This window comes from Equus quagga, chromosome 2 (assembly GCF_021613505.1).
Source record: "Equus quagga isolate Etosha38 chromosome 2, UCLA_HA_Equagga_1.0, whole genome shotgun sequence".
Taxonomy (NCBI): domain Eukaryota; kingdom Metazoa; phylum Chordata; class Mammalia; order Perissodactyla; family Equidae; genus Equus; species Equus quagga.
Window position 1 is genome coordinate 167,711,558 of NC_060268.1, and position 20,053 is coordinate 167,731,610.

The 20,053-nt window shown below is 42.5% G+C and overlaps 1 protein-coding gene across 20 annotated transcripts in view; it reads right to left on the minus strand.

Moving 5' to 3' along the window:
- Positions 1–252: 252 nt before the first annotated feature.
- The window catches only part of ABLIM1 (actin binding LIM protein 1), a 290,842-nt gene continuing 271,041 nt past the window's right edge, over positions 253–20,053 (minus strand). For 8 of the 20 annotated variants that reach the window (XM_046652354.1, XM_046652355.1, XM_046652351.1 and 5 more), the window contains 10 exons: positions 18,211–18,258; positions 14,970–15,116; positions 12,681–12,772; positions 11,317–11,422; positions 9,648–9,712; positions 8,946–9,006; positions 8,332–8,339; positions 7,424–7,498; positions 6,376–6,456; positions 253–5,284 (listed from right to left, as the gene is read on the minus strand). In XM_046652354.1, coding sequence (XP_046508310.1) covers positions 5,171–5,284; positions 6,376–6,456; positions 7,424–7,498; positions 8,332–8,339; positions 8,946–9,006; positions 9,648–9,712; positions 11,317–11,422; positions 12,681–12,772; positions 14,970–15,116; positions 18,211–18,258 — 797 coding nt within the window. In that variant the 3' untranslated portion in view covers positions 253–5,170. Of the gene's footprint in view, positions 5,285–6,375; positions 6,457–7,423; positions 7,499–8,266; positions 8,340–8,945; positions 9,007–9,647; positions 9,713–11,316; positions 11,423–12,680; positions 12,773–14,969; positions 15,117–18,210; positions 18,259–20,053 lie in introns of all 20 variants that reach the window. The other 12 variants (XM_046652363.1, XM_046652358.1, XM_046652365.1 and 9 more) reach the window with 3 other exon arrangements.

The following is a 20,053-nucleotide window of genomic DNA, read 5'->3' on the forward strand; positions in this document are numbered from 1 at the left end:
GAAAGTTTTTTTCTTTAGTGGACTTGGTCAGTGTGGTCTGAATTATCGGACAAACAGTCCTGGAACACACCATTACTATTTGTTGCGTTTCCCCCTCTAACTGACCTTCCTGCATGATAAAAATGCACTCCCAAGGCTTCGGCTTAATTCTGATTGTGTGTTGGATATTGGAAGTTGGGCTGATGCTTTTTCAAACGGGACAGATCTTTAAAAGGAGCAGAGGAATGAGAAAGAAAACACAGTGTGGAGGCCTTTACGAATAAAGCACACACTTTATTCACAGAGTTGTGAGTACAACAGCGATGCAGAGCGCAGCGCGGATCGGGGGGCAGGTGCTGCCTGCAACAGGAGCACGGGGCAGGTGGCAATCACAAAGCACAGCGACATGGGGCCAGCGGGCCACACCGCCTCTGCGTGCTAGCACACGGTACTCGGGGTGCAGACGGACCCACCCACTCACTTTCACGGGGACACGACACATCTTTTAAACAGCGGTTCTTCCAAATATTTGCTTTCATAGTCTGAAAGGGGAGGGTGGGGGTTGGGGGGCAGGAAGAACCGTGTGCCTTCTGACACTTGAATAGAAAACGCCATAAACCCAACATAAAATGAAAGAACCGCGAGAGCTTCGATGCAGGATTGTCAGCAACTCACAGAAACCACACACATTTATTACTGGACGGGTGTGTACACCAAACCCCCAAAGGACATCAATTCTGCGGACATTCGTTTTCTCTTCCGTAGAGAAACAAACGCGTATACAATCATGCAGTGGCTCACTGCCTCTCTGAATGTTAGCGTATACGCTATTGTCTCCTGCCTTTGGAGAATGGGCTCAGAAAATGACTCAAGGGATCTTCATTCTGGGCAAGAGACACTTTTGGGAAGAATTTTATTTAATGGTAACAATTGCCACTCAATTATACTAAGCATCAAAAAATGTTGGATTTGTTCAACTCTGCTGTGTACACATACATTGTTTGGAAAGTTCCTTTCAGCTTAAACTGACCACCTCCCCCTTTCTTTTTGAGTTTACCATACATTAAATGGCCAAATAAAAACACAAAAATCCATAAGCAAAGCGTGTCAGTCTCCATCTCCCCACTGCTTCCTGGGCAGCAAATGGAAAGATAGGAATTTTCTTAAAATGTCAAAGTTTCTCTTTCTTTTCATTACAACACAGTTGCGTAGTTTCCTTAATGTACTCTAAGATGGTGCCATTGCAAATCTCAAGCCCCAAATAATCTCTTTTTCTGAACAGAACATTCTTCAGAAGAGAGCACTATGAGTGAGTTTTAGGGAATACTGACAAACACTTGGTTTGTAAAAGAAAATAATTTGACAAATCAAATAAAATCAAGGCTGGCCTAGGAAACAGATTAAACAGTGACCAGAAATACAGAAAGGTAAGAACTGAGCTGGCTTCAGAGGACACAGAAGAGTTGGTGATGAAGAGTTCATTTTCCTTCCACCATCTTTCAAGACAGTCAGAAAGAGGCTCTGTGAGCCCAGAGCCTGGAGGGTCGCCTGCCCCTTCAACAGGCAGGAGAACGAGAGAACACTAACACCAAGTCCGCTTTGAAGAGTTTTTAGAAAGACCTACCTAGTCAAAAGTGGTTAATTTGAATTTTTTAAACTTGCAAAAGCGTATACATTTTATATAATCATCTGAGAAGCAATTCTTTAGAAAAAGGTGTTTGCTTTTAAAGTGTAAAGAAACTAGGAGAAAGTTTTATAAACATTTCCAGCAAGACTTCTCCAAGTGGAGTTGATTGACATAACCAGACTGAGGGGAGGAGAGTTGAAAAGAGTTGCTGCAGCCTCACCTCAGAAGAGGAAACTCAGTTTGGAAACAACAGAATTGGGAGAAGGAGGAAGAGCCTAGAAGACAGGGCAGATAAAAACCACTTTTTTTTGCAACTTTTTACCTATTAACTCTAGCTTTTCTGTTTGAGGTTTCAGAGAACGGGCAATTGATCTTTACCTATTGAAGCAATCACATCAAGAATGTTTCATAACTCACCCAAACCACAAGGTAGATGCATAGCCAGCTATGCAAGTTTCCAGATGCGCTCTGTGTCTCATCCTAAGTCACACAGGAAGACTAGATGGCATCCTGGCTTTTCTGGAAGAAACTTTAAAGGAAGCACTGACTTTCATATTGCCATAGAGGCCTCTTTTACTTCCTGCCATCAGCGGTGCTTAAAGCATCACAAGTAAGCCCAACACTCAAAAATGTAGCCCTTTACGTATGTACTGGGGAAGCTTGCCATGTGCATGATTCCCTTCCTGGAGTGAACAATCCCTGTTCATTTGACTGTTAATAACTGGACTTCTTACGTGTAGCGCAGGGCAGGGATCAAGCAGAGAACACTATCTCCTGTGCAGTGACCCGGACATTTTGGGGACAAGCATGCTGAGCCCAGTTTAGCAAAATGGATAGGGCATGGTAGCCCACAGAGACTTGGCAGTTGGGAGAAACAGAGAGCTCCAGAACCCATCCCTCTAGGGGGAACCTTCTGCTGGGGAGTGGAGTTGGGGGAACCCATTCTGCATTGCAACTTCCAGTGCCCTCTCCCCAGAGCACAGCACTGCTCTGCTGGCAGGCAGGAGGTGACTGAGGTTTTCTGGCAACACATTTTTGCATTGTGCTGTTTAAATTTGCTAATACACTTGATATGGAAAGGACCTCCTCTCTCCCCGCTAAGTTGGATGCAGAACTGAATTCAAAAGCTACAAGAAAAGTAGGGTTTTATTAGTGGGAACAGATTTTGGATTCAGTTAACTATCATTGCAATTTTTCTTATACTGACATTTGATCTGCATGTGCATGGCTCATAACTCATTAACTGATGAAAACATTGAGGGTCCTTTATTATCCCCACAATGAAAAAAATCTCTCCCCAGCCTAGCCCTGGGACCTACTGCACCATCCCTGTCATTGATTGTGGCAGGGAAGCACTGGGAATACACCATAGTCCCCACCCCGTACACTTTGCCAGACAAAGCTAGCACTAGGACACCCAGGCATCGTGCCGAGGCAGAGAGAAGATGGACAGTGGAAACCTCAGATGAAGCAAGAGGCAATTGATATACGAAGGGACAACACTGCAAGGAAGAGCTGGTCTCCTCAGGTCCATCCCATCAGAGCTGTTTGCAAAATATGTTAGTAGGTCCAACACACACACACACACACACAGACACACACACACACGAATTTGTGAGAACAGTCCTCAAACATTCAGTGCCTAGCACTGAAAGGACAGGCAAATTCAGATGCCTCTGGGAAGACTGCAGGAGAATACCATAAAGCAATTACAGTGCTCAATTCAACACCCAGCTGATGGAGTGTGTCATGAGGTTGGGGTCTGCAGCACAGGTTCAGAAACTATTCTCCTTGCTTTTGCCCCTGGTGTCAGCTACTAACCAATCCTCATCCTTGGTGCCGGTAGCGGGAAGAATTTCTGAGCTTTTATCATCAGTGGCATAGGCAGGTGAATTGTTCTCTCCTTTGGCTTTAAAACCGAGCTTAAACTCCTTAGCAGAGCCCCAGAGCAGAATACATGTGACCTGACCTCCTGCGGGTGGGGCTGCAGATCCTCTCCCTCATCTGACTCACATCCCGTTGGAGTCACAGCCACTGGCTTTCAGGAATCACGATGTGGTCTGAGACGAAAGTTCGGGTGAAATCCTAGACACTCAACTTGTGTTGACAAGTTGAGGGCTCTGGTGAGATGCTCTGATCCCACACACAGCCTGATCCTAGGCCTGTGCTCTTCCGTCTGATGCGGGCCCGAGTTACGTCAGTGATGGAGTGTGCTGGCTTCCAAGCACCAACGCCCTCCCACGGAGAATGTAGTGGCGGGGATACAGTTTGGCCTCACTCTTGATCTTTGAGTCACGCACACCTGTGCCACTGTCCCTTGGAAGCTGCAGCACAGTGGGATGAGCATTCAAGCAGAAATAAAATTAAAAAGCACGTGCAGACTCACGAAACTACCCTGGGTGAATTAAAACACACACACATTCATCCATACACACAAACCATGAAGTCCACAGTGCTAGGCCAGAAGGCAAGCTGAAAAGGCCAAATTAAATCAGTTCGAGGCAATCTATCTTGGAGTTGCAGGGACTTAAAATGGAAAAACATGCCTTTCCTTAGCCTACCACTGAAAAGACCTTAAAAAAACCAAAATCCGCGTGGGCTTGATCTGAATGAGAGGATGCCAGATATAGAGCAGAGGCAAGAACTTGCAGTGGGAGGACACGGAACTATTTTTTTTTTTTTGCCTAGAGTGCTACGGCCCCTGTGCTAAAATCATCAACCAGCATGCAGCTGGGCCAATCTGGAGAAAATGCTTTTTTTCCTTTCTTTGCAAAGGGGTCCCCCCGAGACAGCTCCTGTCCTTGGTGGGGAGGAAGAAGAAAGCACACTATTTGATGCAGAAAAAGAGTTAAGGGAGGTTTTCCTTTCATTCCTTTTCCCTCTCTTTCTCTTAAAAAAAAAATTCTTTTTAAATAATAGCTAAGTCCTTTACCAGCCAGGTCCTAGCAAAGAGCAGAGAACAAGGAGCTTGTTAGAAATTACTCGGTCTGCTATTCAGCCCACCCGACCAGATCTGCCGGGTTCCCCGACCGATTTCCATCCTGCTGGGGTGCAGGCAGAGCTGCGTGAGGCCAGTGAGGAAAGGTGTGTGCAAAATGGCTCTACCACATGGATATGTCCCTCAGGCTCTTCCTTCTTAGCCACAGTGCTACATAATAAATATATTCATACTTTGGAATTATTACAACTGCTTTTTTCCATGCGGCATCCTAAGGGCACTTGCTGGCACTTATCCACACAGTCAGCACAATTGTTGGACAACAGTTAAAAGAAAACAAAAGAAGTAGCTCCTGTTGTATACATGTGGTGATGTAAAAAGGTCACATGTGAACACGACTGTCAAGTGTGGGAACATAGAAATTTCTACCCCATTGCTTCCTGGCAAGTGTTGCCGTCGGTCGGCTCAATATTTGGCTTTGTAGGTTTTAATCAGATTTTCCCTTTTTGTTGTTGCTGAGGGATAGTAGTTTGCAAATTCTCCAGTCCAGTTTGGGCCTTAATACAACATCCTATGTGTCACCGCCATTGTCAGTCCTTTTGCTAATTGCTGTCTACGTGTAGGATTTAGAAGAGTTTCGCTTTTTTCTTCAGGTCATTGCGTCTCCAAAGAGGTAACTTGTCAAACTCCTGTATGGACATTCCAAAGATTTCCCGAAACACTTCTGGGGCTAAGTGACGCTGTGGTGAGAGAAAAGAACAGTGGTCAGTCCTGATGGCTACATGGATGGCCTGGAGAGCAGCTCTCTAGTTTACACATTATCATTTTGAAGAGCAAGGCAGAAGAACGGAAGAATTCACCATCTGGTAGTTCCATACCTGGTCAGGCCAGGTGAGGCGACCTCCCCACCAAACAAAAGAGCTGGCAGAGTATTAATGATGAGTATAATAATGCAGAATGGTGCTGGGACATAGGCAGGGGACTTATTATGCTGGAGGCAACTCCACTTCAGGTCCTTGGGATATTGAGAAGATGCAGGACAAATGGACCACAGCAATAAGAAAGCCAGAGAGAGACTTCCAGGGCGGTCTGTGGGGAGCCCTGGGGCTTCCTCTCTCTTTAGCAACAGGAGTTCAGGTGGATGTCCTGTCTACTGAGGAGAACTTCCACCTGTCGTCCCTCCTAGAAAAGTTCCCTCAGGATACAGGAGCCTTTATTCTCTGTGCCAGGCTGATCTGGCGTACAAAGGTGCTGCCTTTGTAGGGGAAAAGTAATGATTCTTCATGAGACTGGCAGCCAGAGTTTTTCTTAATTAAAATCATTCAGACGGAAAAGTACAAAGATCAGTCTTCTACGTCTAAGGAGGTCTAGGGTATGTGTACCCAGATAACCCTTCAACAAAGAATGGGGAAACAGCCAAGAGAGAAACTTGTCCTGTGCAAACCTCCTTACTGAGAGCTCCCTCCCCTCTCTCAACAGACTCAACCCAGGGTCTGGGAAAAATAAGAACCTGGGGTTATAGGAAGAAGGACAGAGACTTCATCCTACATCGCCAGCCATAATTATGGCAACATCAAGCTCCCAAAGAAAATGACTAAAATCACACTGTATCTTCTGGATCATTCTAGATTTTACCACACATTTTTATGCTGCTCTCCTAAGTATAAATTTGGCTTTTTCTCCAAAGTTATCTTAGTTCTACCTGCAATATGAGGTTGACCCTTTTTATTTTTTGTCTTCACTAAAGCATTTCTTAGGGGAAAGTTGGGGGGTTGAGGGAAATGCACAGGGATCTGCAGTTGAGACTGGATTTTTAAAAAAATTTTTTTACCTCCAGCCTGGTTCTGTCCACGTCTCTTAGGATTTTGTTGCGCCCTCTGTTGGTCACCATGAGCATTTCATATGGAAATATCTGAGAAGCAAAGAAAAAGTCTCTTCTAGAATACTACTGTCCATTTTATTAACAAGAAGAGTCTACCTAAAATCTGGCACTCCCAAGATAGAGCTCCTAAGAGATTATAATCAGAGCATCTCAGTGATGGGTGCTCCTCCTTCAAGACCAGCTGAAGTTCAAGTTTCCAGTGGACTGGGACAGGGTCTTACTCCCAATGCCCCACCAGTGTCTCAAGTAGCACAATGCCTTTGGAGGGCTTTGTTGAGTGAAAGAACACAAACTTACTACGTATTAGGGATGCAAATTAAAATTAGAAGAGGACTGAAATTCAGGTATGTATTTTATCTTTACATGATGCTGTTATATGGCAGGCTATTTTCATGCAGGCTTCAATGATCTTGTTCCATGATCGGCTCATGACTCCATGGAGCCAGGCAGGCCCACAAGCAGTGTTCTGGCGGATGATACACTGAAATAAGCCCCAAGTACACTCACCAGGGAGCACAGCCCTTTAACACCTCTGGAGGTACAGGATGTTCTGGAGCTAGGGTGACCAACCATCTCAGTTTGCTCCAAACTGAGGAGGTTTCTCAGATGCAAGACTTTCAGTGCTAACACTGGGAAAGTCCTGGGGAAACTGGGACATGTTGGCCACCCTATCTGGTCTGTAACTACTCCACCGAGCACTGGGCATGTCTTACAGCGCTCATCGTAGGGGCCAAGTTACTACTGACGTCACAGGAGAGGTGTGCTGGTCCTTCACCGTGAACACACAGTGCCACACCCAGTGAAGGCCTGAACCTGCTGACTTGGTGTGACCAAACTAGCGGAACGGCAGGGTGCTTTATGACATGGCTTGCTAATGCACCTGCCTAGACCCAAGTGGGCCTCAACACTCTGACAATGAGGAAAAGATAGAAAACCAAATCTTTTTAGGGTTTTGTCCCAGTTTGTCATCCCCATGAGAGGCAACAGTTGCACTTGCCTTTGGTTCCAACATGTTGGGCATAGACACTCCTCGGTCCATTCTCATTGCAGGCATGTGGCCATCTGGAAGGGTCTGCAACAGAAAAGCTGGTTCAAGGAGAAGTAGATGACAGTGTGGGGAGCTGAGAGGGAGAACGTTGTGGGCTCCCACGCCTCCCTGTTTGGGTCTCAAACCTCATCTCCACTTTGTAGATGTGTCATCTTAACCACCGCGGACTTTTCAAAATGAGATCCTTGCTGAATATGAGCAGGAATCCTGCTATTTTATAATCAAGTTGGGGAAATACTTAGCTTAATAGCTATTGACTAATCCATGCATGAATTGAGGCTCCGTGCACGAAAGTATATGGTACATTAAAAAAAAAGCCAAGTCTATGATCATTATTTTCTTATTTTAATCTTAGTTTTCTTTGCACTTTGTTTCCTTTTCTCATTCTCCATAATTTTACAAGGTTTAGGTCCCAGGGAAAAAGGAACGGTACCAGAGCAGCTCTTTCCTATTGGCCAAGACAGAAGTTTCTTTTCATTTGGGACCATGCAAAGTTGGGGAGGACCTAAAATACTGAGTGGTTATAACTAAAAGAAAAAAAGCTGCACATGGGCGGACCCTTGATGCTGGTCTACTTCCACCCCAGAGAGGACTCTCCAAGGCTAGAGAATAGAGTCCTCTGACGCCTGGCCTAATTCATGCCATATCCCCAAGGCCTGCAGGCACAGCTTGACCCAGGCCCCAGGCATGCCTGCTCCTCATGGCTCCTCAGAGCTATGGACTAATGATTAGACAGATCAACCAAAATAAACATCTTCTCATCAGAAACCCTTCACTGGAGCAGCAACGCACGTCTGGGGTGAAAAATGGCTGTTCTGCTGGTGTGGCCAACTCGAGAAAGACAAAGTGTTCCATACCTGGTAGTCTGGAGAAGAAAGAAAAAGAAAATATCAGAAGGGAAAGATCATAGAAAAACATGGAAACATTACTAGAGAGACTATATTCCATTGGAGTTCCTCAAACGTTCCCCAAGGAACCATGTTCTTTCCCTGCTCTCTGCACACACTGCCACCTGCCTCCCTGAAGCCAGGAAATGCCTCCTCTAGTTTTAGTTATCAGTTAAAACACTCATTTCTCTTGGAAGCTTTCCCTGACCTCCCAAAGATGTTCCTTCCTTCTCTCTGCATCTCCCATCACAGTATTTATCACACGGAGCTTCTCTCTCTCACTCTGCCATATGCATTTTAAGGACAGGGGCCATGTCTTGCCTATTGCTGTATCTTTAGGTATCTAATCGAGTGCTCCACACACAGTAGGAGCGATGATTCCTTCTTACAAACTCGCTTCTCATGGTCTCATTTCACTGGAGGTCCTTTGAGGTTTGAGTAAATGCTCTGTTAGCTCACAGAGGATGGATGTGGTCCTGCTTAGGGATGCAATGTGGCATGAACCCAGCCAATATACTTGTGACTGGATGGCTTCTCCTCAAGCTCAGCCACAGTCAGTCAGAACCCGGCCACAGGAGCCTCACCTCGCACTCCGCCACTGACGTCCCCATAGCTGTTGTACTGAGCAAAGTCTGTAGAAACAGGCTAAAATGAGGAAAAACACATTATCAGAAAATCCACTCTACAGTGAATGTTTTGGAGTCATGTGAAATGAAGAAAGGATTTACAAAATCCTAAGAAGTCTGCCCAAGCTGAATTCCTGGACCTTCACCGCTTTTCTTTCCTATTTCCTCTTCTACTACTAGCACATCTTTGTCTTGCAGTATACCCAGCGCAGCTGCTCAGCAGGCCCTTGGTAAGCAAGTGTCTCTTGCTGATAAATAAAAACACATTTCTCCACATAGTTACACAATTACATGTGTTCTATGCTTTGTGGGAGGGCAGTTGCAACAAACTTTCCTATATCTTTTCACAGCAGAGATTGGCTCAAAAAATTACTTTTTGTTTGATTGTAAAAATACCTGTCACACAGTTACTTAATCGAGACTTCTCATAAGTTTGTACCGGCCATTCTTTTATCTAAAGTCAATTTCTCTTTCTCTTAATAGAAATATTTTATTTTGCCTATAACTCAAAGTGATTTACCAGGAGATCAAGGAGATTACAACTTTCAATATATTCCAACACTGAGATCACATTGTGAGATGTATTCAGACAATATGTCAGCACTTCAACCAGGACTGAAAGGGGAAAAAATGCAGACACAATTAATTGAGAAACCTTACCCGGTGAAGCCCATTTCTTCCATAGCCTGGGAGAGAAGAGGTTTTTGATGACAGAGCACGTGACGCTGAATGAGAAAAAAGTAAAAAAGCAACTGTTAGGAAACTGCAAGTCCAATTCTTTAAGAAATTGGCAGTGTATCTTCTACCTTGTAGAACAGAAGATTTAGAAAAAATAATCCAAATAATATTGGGCTCAAATGTTCACAAAATGCTGCCATATTTAGGTGACACAGGGAGTGGGTAGGCAGTGACATTCCTGAGGAGGGGTGGGGAAGGAAGAAGCGCTCAGCATGCATTATCTCTGAATCCTCAAACTCTAAGAAGACTATTCTTATTTCCATTTTACAGAATAAAAATTGAGGCTAAGAGAAGTTAAATATCTTGCCCAAGGTCGCTCACCTTGTAAATAGCTGAGCAACGATTTGAACCCAGGGCTATTTGAATCTATAAGCCCATGCCCCAGTTGGTATGGCAGCAGTAACTGACCTGGAAGCCAACCAGGTAAGTTATCAAGATCGACTGGCCAAGCACAGTCGGACTCCCGGGAGGCCAGGGACTGGGTGCACCGCCCAGCAACAGCATGGCCGCCTCAGAAACTGCTGGGCTCTGGAGGGAGCAGACCTGGGCTTCAATTCTGGCTCTACAGCTTAACATGTCTGCAACTTTGGGCATGCTACTTCCTCTTTTTATGTCTTCATTTCTTGACCCACGTAGGTATAGTACTATATACTCTTATAGAACAGAATTCAGAATTAGAAGGAACTCTAAAGATTAGTAAACCACCTAATCCAAGATCAATGCCAGTGAGGCATCTAGGAGAAGTTGCAGGGCATTCCAGCTAAGAGTGTGGGCTCTGGTTCTAATACTCGGACTCCTAAATCTTAGTTTTGCTAGTTATTAGCAATATGACACCAGGCAAATTACTTAAACTTCCTATCCCTGCCTTCTGCTTTACAAAATGGGGATGGTAATAATAATAATATCATTACTTCATTGGCATGTTGTGAAGATAAAGTGAAGTAACATTTAACAAAAGTGCTTGCATATAGTAAACATTAAACCCATTTTTAAAGGAACCCCCAGGAAAGAAAATCATGCACTATTTCAGAACAAGGGAGAAGAAATCTTGTGGGTAAGAGAGAATTAGCTTATGACAAATATAAGCAGGGGAAAATATACTGATAGAATATTTCAGCCCAGTATATAAGTAATCTTCTTCAAAAGTATCAAAAACAACACCATTATAGTCCTCAGCTCTTATATTGAACATATTAATGTAAAATCATAATGCTTAGAAAATGTTGTGCATGCTTTCTACAGTCAAAAAGCATTCTTTGTTCTCTATCAGGATGTCCTTTTTGCTGCTTCCCTCTGAGATGAGTATTCTAGAAGGTAGACCTGGCACACGGGAACTCACTCCTCATGGTTCTTGAGATCCTCCAAGGGCTCCCCCATCTCCAGCAGGAAGGAAACCCACACTTAAGGAGGAAGCCCGGCATGCTTATAAGCTAAGTTGACATGAAGTGGGCTTTGCACACTTTCCTTCCTGTAGAACACTCTGTGGGTTCCACCAGAAATGGCTCTGCCTCTCCTGGAACAGTCAAGGCAGGCTCCTTGCAGGCAGGTGGCTGGCTCCCGGGCTGGGGAAGGTGGTGGGTCTGCTGCTCACCTGAGTTGATGGGAGAATCATAGCGACTGGCTGACAGGGATGACCTCTCCCGGCTCTCCTTCTCCATCTCTTCTTTCAATATCAACTGCCCCAGGCCTGAGTTGAGCTATTCACAATGAAAAGAAAAATGAAAGTGAAGCCTGCAATTACTTTCATGGAACTACAGTTTCTTTTTAGGAGATCCTGTAAGAAGTTCCAGATTCTGGAGAGGCCTGGATGCATTTAGTCCCAGAGCCTGGTGGTTCCGCAAGAAGTAGGCTAGGTTTTAGACCTTGAACCCCTCTTAGCCTTTTCAAGGTCAAGGCTCCATTTCCCCAAGCCAGGCTCCACGTCAGAAGAATGTTCTCCCTCCTTGTCCTCCCTAAAAGTGTCAGCAGGTAACCTCAGGAGGCATGAGTATGTGCAAATTTTTGATGTGGGAAGGGAAGATTGGGGCTAGTATCCTTAAAAAAGAAATTATACTGATTTGTTTAAAAACAAAGAAAAAAAAGTAATACATGCTCATTGTACAGATTTTAGAAAATCCAGAAGGAAAGAAGAGTAACCCATAATTCACCACACAGAGACAACCACCATTCACATTTTGATTTATATCCATCCGTATTTTTCTATGTACATATTATACAAAACCGGGGTCATTCAATGAATGCAACTTTGTATCTCCCCCCCGCCCCCCACACACACATAAGTAGTATCATATGCAGTTCCCATATGGTTAAGAACCTTTGGAAAACATCATTTGAAGGGTTTCATCAGTCCTCTATTGGTAGGAGCGTTTATAATTTCCTGGCTCCCTCTACCCCAGGCTAAAATTGGCCATCTTTTGTCTTCTGGGAGGCTGCAAGCCCATGCCAGAGATAGGAGAGTAGAATGAGGGCTTCTCAGTGGCAGTCTATTTTATCCCTTCCCTCCTGGCCCAGGTATACACACAAGGTCCTATGAAACCCGAGGGAAGACTTGGAGAAATGCTCAATCCCTAGGGAATTCCCTCAGCAGAGCCTACACGAGGGAAGGAAGGTGTTACCCCTCAGTGTACACCTTGGCCCTACCTGGCTCTTCAGCAAACTTTCAACACTTGCCCTGCACACACACACCCCACACAGGGTCTCCTCCTCCTTCTCGCAGAAGCCCCAATACTCCACATGCCTTTGGCCTCCAGGTCATCTCTTCCAGAACCTACTAAGTACTCTGTCTTATTATATTTAATCACTAGATGCCCATCTCATCTCACCTACGAGATTGCAAGCCCTGGAGGGCTGGGCCCATCTCTTGTTCATCTTGGTGGCTCACCCATAGTAGTCATTCAAAAAATATGAATCAAACGAAACTGAAGTGGACTGCAGCAAAATATTTTAAGGACAAACCTTCATTAACTGCTCTTCTTGAAGCTGCCGGCGTCTCAGAAGTTCCTCATCATCTTCCTCTCTGCCACTAGATCTGCGTCTCATGTCAGCTCCTAATTCCACAGCAAAGACAACTTCTCACATTAGCCTCATGGCAAGGGGATTTTAAGGGACTAGTTCACTTGTGCTCAACTTGTCAGGCTGTCAAAGTCAGCAGTGGTCTGGAACAATTTGTGAACAAGGCAAAAAAGAGCCTACCGCCAATTCAACATGACTGGCTGGTTTCTTGAAACAACGGGCCCGTTTGACAAGCCAGTTCGGTGTGTGATCCAGTAAGGGATGAAGTTTGGCCTCCCAACAATTGGTCTGCTCAATTAGAACTTGGGTTTGCCATTGTGATGGGGTCTAAGTCATCCCATTGGTCATTGGTCAGAGCTCTCCACAGTAGGTGGGAAGGGCATCTATAGTTAATATTTTGAGGTCCCTTAGGTTAATTTTCAAATAGAGAGGAATTCAAACTCATTTACATACCATCAAATAGGTAAGACAGTCACTCCCTTGTGACAAGTTTTAAAATTTTGTATTTTTCTCTTTTCTGAATATTTAGACTTGTCATCACCCTGTCTTCTACCCTTATTAAATTCATTATAAGCATGCGTTTTTATTTTTCTCTTAAGGGATGGGCCTCTAATGTTTCCTTTTTCTCAATCCTTTGAAAAATGGCCACAAGAGTTTTATACTGATGGGTCAATAAAAAGTGTTAACACAGCCAAAATGCTACTTATTTCAGACCAATATAGCAGCTCTTGTACAATTTTTAAGCTTCCTGGAAAAGGGGAGATGGAGTAGAAAGAGGAATCTGTTTGAAAGATTAGGAAATTAAGATAAGTATTGTTTTTCCTAAATTGCTTGGATTAATCTGGCTGTGGGAGGTAACAGGAAAGCTTGCTAATCTAATCAAAATAAACTTTAACTAACAGTCTCAGTTTTTCTCATTTTGATTAATGGACCAGAAATTTTCTTCATTTTGGAACCCAAAAGAGCTTTAAACTATTTAGTGATGACAGTTTCAACAACAAAATTTTAACTCTCCCTCTCCCCACGTTTAGCTGCTGTAATACTGTAATTGCTGTAACACTGTACTAAGCAATACGACCGAACCAGGCCCATCAAAGACCCTAAGAACTGCCTGGAGGGTAGAGACTGGGAGGGGAAAGTTGATGACTGATTCCTAGTTCCTCAAATCATAAATGTCAATGTGAATTTTCTCTCTTTAATCTATACTAATAAAAATGAATAGACACAAGTCTGCAAGAATTAGAGAAATCTCAGGTCAATATAATGTATAGAATACTTGTGAATAATGAACCCAGAAGGCAGATTTTCCCTTACCTAGTTCACACATATAAATTGCTTTAAAATCCACTTATATTGCTTTTAAAAGTTATTCCCAAAATAACCTGATGAAAAATAGCATGATGAAGAAAATTTGGAAAATTGAAGGCCTTTTAGGTTGTCAATTGAAATGTGATAAGATAGTCATATCTTTGTAAAGTTGACTCGCTAAATTTTCAGTATTTGCTTCTGAGTTTCATAATACCACTTTTTAGGCCAAGTGATTTCACTATTGACAAAACAGTACAGACACGGACACAATTCTGAAGCATAAATTTGTGGTTCAAAGCAAAGAATGAAACAGCTCAAATGTGACACTTTAGCACAGAATTCATGGAAATGACAGATGTACACTCACGTAACTTTACATGAGCAGTATTTCAGCACACCCGCTACCCTGTAACAGCCCTTCTCAGTAATGGCGCACGTGATCTTGCAGGAACAGCGAAAGTGCTTCAGTGTTAAGATTGGTTGTTAAGAGGATTGTAATTACAACCCAGAAATAGTCTACAACAAATTTAACTGAAAGAAGTCACGCTTCTGTGGATACTTGGTAAATGCACCCACTAGACTCTAATTATACAGAATGATGTTCTTGCCAAGAGGCTTGGACTCCACTGTGTTCAAAAGAGTTACTGATTTTGCAGCAATAACTATGAGAGTCCACACAAATCACCAGTTTTAGATGCATCTCAGTGGGCCTGGTTAGAGCAAGGCTCTGGTGATTGTTTTTTTTGTAACTCTGAAGCATTCTACACACACCTTAATACCACATTAGTGCTTTTCACTATTCTACCTCTTGGTCATCCTTTTCTTAAACATCTTTAAGACAGGACACATTTTCTTGCATATTTTTAAGCATTTCGAGATCTCCTAGCTATTTGTCCATTTGGCTTAGCTGCAACAGTTGCATACCTACGGCGGCAAGTGAGGGGGGACCAGGCCAGTGGTCCGTCTCAATCTTTGGTGTCTCGCTGGGGTCTGGAGCCTGAGCTGCTGGAAACTTGGAAAACTTGATGATGTCTTCTGAAGACCTGCTCTGGGCTGCCAGGGCAGCTGCATCTAGGCGGGAATCAGGGGGAGCTTAGCTATCAGTCTGCAAGGCCGTGGTGGTACCACCCCACTTACATAGTTTTTCTTGTTCTCTGGCAAAAGTTTCCACTCCAGAAACTCTGGTTATCACCATTATCAATTGCCCAGTCACTCAGTGGTGCCTAGTGACAACTCAACTCATTTTCCTTTTGTTCCTTCAGAAGCCAAGTTTCATACCATGTCTGTTCTACATCTGGAAATCCTTGTTCAAGATCTGAGCTGTCCAATACTAGCTATGTGTGGTTATTTAAATTTACATCAATAAAGTTAAATGAAATGAAAAAATTGCGAAAATTAAAATTCAGCCCCTCAATTGCACTAGCCACACTGTAAGTGTTCAACAGCCACATGAGATTAGTGGCTACTGTATTGGATGGCACAGTTACAGAAGATTTCCATCATCACAGAAGGTTCGATTGGATAATATTCTTCTAGAGCAATTAGATATTTGAATTAGTAATTTGAAATTAAAGAGCTAAGTTAAAAGCATGATACTGTCATTTGAAGGCTGGCTGGTTTCGTATCTTTGTGGATCCTTAGCCACTAATACGTTGGTCTAGTCGATTCTAATCCTTACATATTACTTATGTGTCCTTGAGTCCTAGGAGAAGTGGAAATGGGAAAATCCACTTTCACCTTGCAGGAACTGAGCATTGTGACTTATGTATGCCATACCCACTCATAGTTTTGTTCAAGGGTCTGCACAGATGAGTGAGTCATCCAACTTTTTTTTTTTTTTTTTTTTAAAGATTTTATTTTTTCCTTTTTCTCCCCAAAGCCCCCCGGTACATAGTTGTGTATTCTTCGTTGTGGGTTCCTCTAGTTGTGGCATGTGGGACGCTGCCTCAGCGTGGTCTGACGAGCAGTGCCATGTCCGCGCCCAGGATTCGAACCGACGAAACACTGGGCCGCCTGCAGCGGAGCGCGCGAACTTAACCACTCGGCCACGGGGCCAGCCCCGTGAGTCATCCAACTTTAAAACAACAAAATAGTCTGCAGAGTTCTTAATGGCTCTGCTTAGAAGAGGAGTCACTGGCTTAGAGCCCCAAATCTAATCAAATCAAAACGAAACCAAACAAACCAGGTTAAATGGTCAGTCCCTGATTCTGGCTAATGTTGCAAACTGGCCTGGGATGTTACTCAACATTTCAAAATATATTTATAATGCTTTAAATAAAACTTTCCCCTCCCTGGCCTCACACAGTTTAAAATCTAGAAATAACTTTTTGAATTTTCAGCTCCAATTCCCCATTCTTTTAGTAGCCTTCTGGGTCTCGATTTTCTTGGGTGACTTGACCAAGGTCACTCCATATAATGACAAGAAGTAAAGTGTTGGCCAGGTATGGAACAGAGTTTCTCTGACTCTCTAACCTCATGAAAAAAAAGAGATAGAGCTTGGAAAACACTGCATACTGTATCCTCTTCTTAAAGGACAGAACACATTAGCATATCAAAGACTGAGAAATTCTGCATTACCAAAAAAAAAAGAGTTGACTTTATTTAAGTCTAGCATTTTCCAAATGCATCAGGGCACAGACACTAGCATTTTGGTATAACATCTCTATCTATCGCATGGAGCTGCTGTTTTGCAGAACGTCCTTTGGGAGGTGCTGCCCTGGTTGTGTTACTTAGTTAATCACAGTCTGAAAGTAAAATGTAAGGTTAAAATAAATTTCACGAAGCCAATTAGTCTCTTCCCAATAAATAATCTAACATTATCTAATCTCTTTAAATCTTAATTATTTGATGACTTTTGTTTAGAGAGACAGGGCCTAGAGATTTTAGTATTTAAAAAAGTCTCTAAATTGATAAATCAAACTATGAGAATCTTATTCTTAAATTTAAAATGAAAAGCATGACTTCAAACAGTACTTACGCATTAGAATTGGTGAAGTCAGTAAACATTCACGTGTTAATGAGTGGGTGAGAAGACATTAAACCATAAAAAAACAAACAAAAACAATGTCAACAAACTTAAAAGCAAGCACATGGTGTAAAATCTTAAAAAAAAAAACAAATGAGGTTAAAAAATCATAGTTCTAGAACGATTACAATACATACTTTCTCTTTTCTCCCCTAGAATGTTGGCCTAAAATTTTTTCCTTGTGCATTTTCAACTTTATTTGCTTTTCACGTCATCCTAATCCTTAACGACTCATTAACGTCAACTGGATTCTAAGGGTAGCCTTCAAATTTCCAGGCACAATTTGTATTTAATTTTCTGAAATCACCTGAAGACTAATCTTGGCTTTCTATCCATTCACAAAGATTTATGGCAGTTAAATCTACAGGGACCTCATAATGCTGGAGGAAAATGTGGCTTACATATGGTAATGTGATTTCCTGAGTTTAGAAATTTGTATTCCCAGAAAAGGAAAACATAATCATAAATCCACATCCTGATTCTTTGTTTGCAGGAATTTTAGAGACAAGCTGGCCTAACTCACTGGTTCTCGCAGATGAGAAAACTGAGGGACAGAGAGATGGGGTCCATGACATCACAGAGCCATTTAGGTGAAGAGCTGGGACCAGGGCTAGGACCTCTGTCTCAGTGTATGTCCCATCCACTCCACCGCAGAGCACAGATGTCCGTACACCCCATAAGAAACTGGGGTTCTGTTCGGACAGTCAAGTTGATGCAGGCTTAGTCAAATTAACTTTTCTGGGTGGCTGGCTTTTACTAGTTTTAATTAGCCAAACTAATTGCAAGCTCATCAAAATTATTACAGAGGTTGGCTAAATTATTTGATGGCAGGAAAAAAAAAAGTCATGTCAGGGTGTTTGTGAATTACTGTGTGGCCAGTACTTCCCCTTTTCTATTAATGGAATGATACATGGTTTGATGGGCTCAGAAATAGGTTAGGAGCTTCCTAACCAAGTTCTCCATCTAGGAAAACAATTTTACAATATTTGCATCTTAGGAGATTGTAGAGGCATACATAATAAGCTGTGCACCCCAGTTCGATTCTCAAAAGCAGCAGCACATAAGTCTTTCAGAGGACAGCAAAGAGAAGTTCAGCTGACCCTGCTACTTAAAAGCTACTTGGAGGAAAGTGGGTTTTACCATGCTGTTTGTAGATGGGTGGTTTTCGGTAAATGTTGATCCCTTGATCTGTGGAAATGAAAAGCAAAGGTGTGTGGTTATGGGAAACAGTCCAGCGATGGGAAAAACAGATCAATCAAGAGGCAAACCAAACTGAAGACTATTGAACAAAAATAACCCAGGAGTTTAACTATCGTATTACAAAGATTGAGCTTACTGGAAAAAGAGATAACAGGAATGAGCAAATACTATAGACAAGTGATATGGAATCCTTTGTAATACATCTTAGGATAGATAGAGATGTCATTAATTTATGAGCTATTCATTTCAAATACACACTTCGCTAAAAGTGGGATTAAAACAGGAAGAAATGCAAGCAGTGGAGGTACTTCCATGGTAAGAAAGACATAACCAGTTTGGGGAAAATCCCCAAATTGCTACTGTCTAGAAATTGAGCTCCCAGTAGATACCAATGGCTCAATTTACCTTTCAACCAATGAGTGGAACAGTGGAAAGCAATGTAGTAAAATAAAGAGTATATATATATTTAAACATAAAAACACTTTTTATGCACAAGGGTAGCCCGATGTGCTGACAGTATGCTTGACAAAATCCTAACTCATATAGGCCAAATTAAAAAAAAAAAAGAAAAGAAAGAGAAAGAAAAGAAATGCCAAATATTATTCATATATTTATACAGGACCCCATTTGGTTATGCTACCATTTCACTTTGACTGCAAATACTCAGGAAATTTCAAAAGTTTGTTTCTCCAGAATCTTGGGCACTGTATCTTGAGGGGCATTCTTCATGAGAAAAAGTCTCAAATGTAGAACACTGGTTTTCAAGCTTCAATGAAACTTTTTTAAAAAGGCAGTCCTATCTTAGTGATATGAATCTCATTGAACTTTCCTCTGTTTTATTAAGTTTGGAATGCAAAAGAAAAAACGATTACAAATTCCAAATATGTACACTAACATTAACATAATGGATAATTTATTAAACCACTTTCATAGCTAAAAGAAGCAAAACGACGTACAGTCAAGCGTTGCATAACAACATTTCGGTCAATGATGGACTGCGTAGATGACAGGGTCCCATAAGATTAGTACCATGCAGACTAGGTGTGTAGTTGTCTGTGCCATCTAGGTTTGTGTAAATACACTCTATGATGTTTGCACAAAGATGAAATTGCCTAATGATGCATTTCTCAGAACATGACCTTATTGTTAAGCAATGCATGACTGTACTTCCAATGGAAAAATAATATCGTGACTTCTGATAGGCAAACTTGCCTTTACAAATTGAGCTGACCTTATACATTAAGATATTGATGGGTTCTGACTTTTCCAGTTCCTGATGGCAAATTACTATTTGTAAACTGCGACAGTAAATGCTTGTGAGCACAGAGCGAAGCTTGCAGCACCAAGCCTAAATTGCAAGATACCTTTGTGGGCTACGGAGACTGGTTCGTTAGTTCTACCCTACAGAAAGACCACTCAGCTGATCCAATTCCACACCTCTCTGAAAAGAAAAGTTTGTGGAAAGAATCTCCACATTGGAGACAAACGGGAAAAATAAAAGTACTCTCAAGTGACGCTGTGGTTCAATATTTAGGAGGAGAAGATAACTAGATTGCCACTGTGATAATTGGTCAATGACACCAATCCACAGACTAATATCTTAGAAGGCACTAACATAAAGGACAAATGGAAACAAAACAAAACAACTCAACCCTCATTCCTTTACCCTCTGCCTCCCACTTCCCTTCAAAACATTTTGAGAAAACTTAAACCTTCAGTACAATTCTGGCATTTCACATATAAAACTTTCAAAAGGCCCTTTAGGTCAGATCCTGCAATTTAG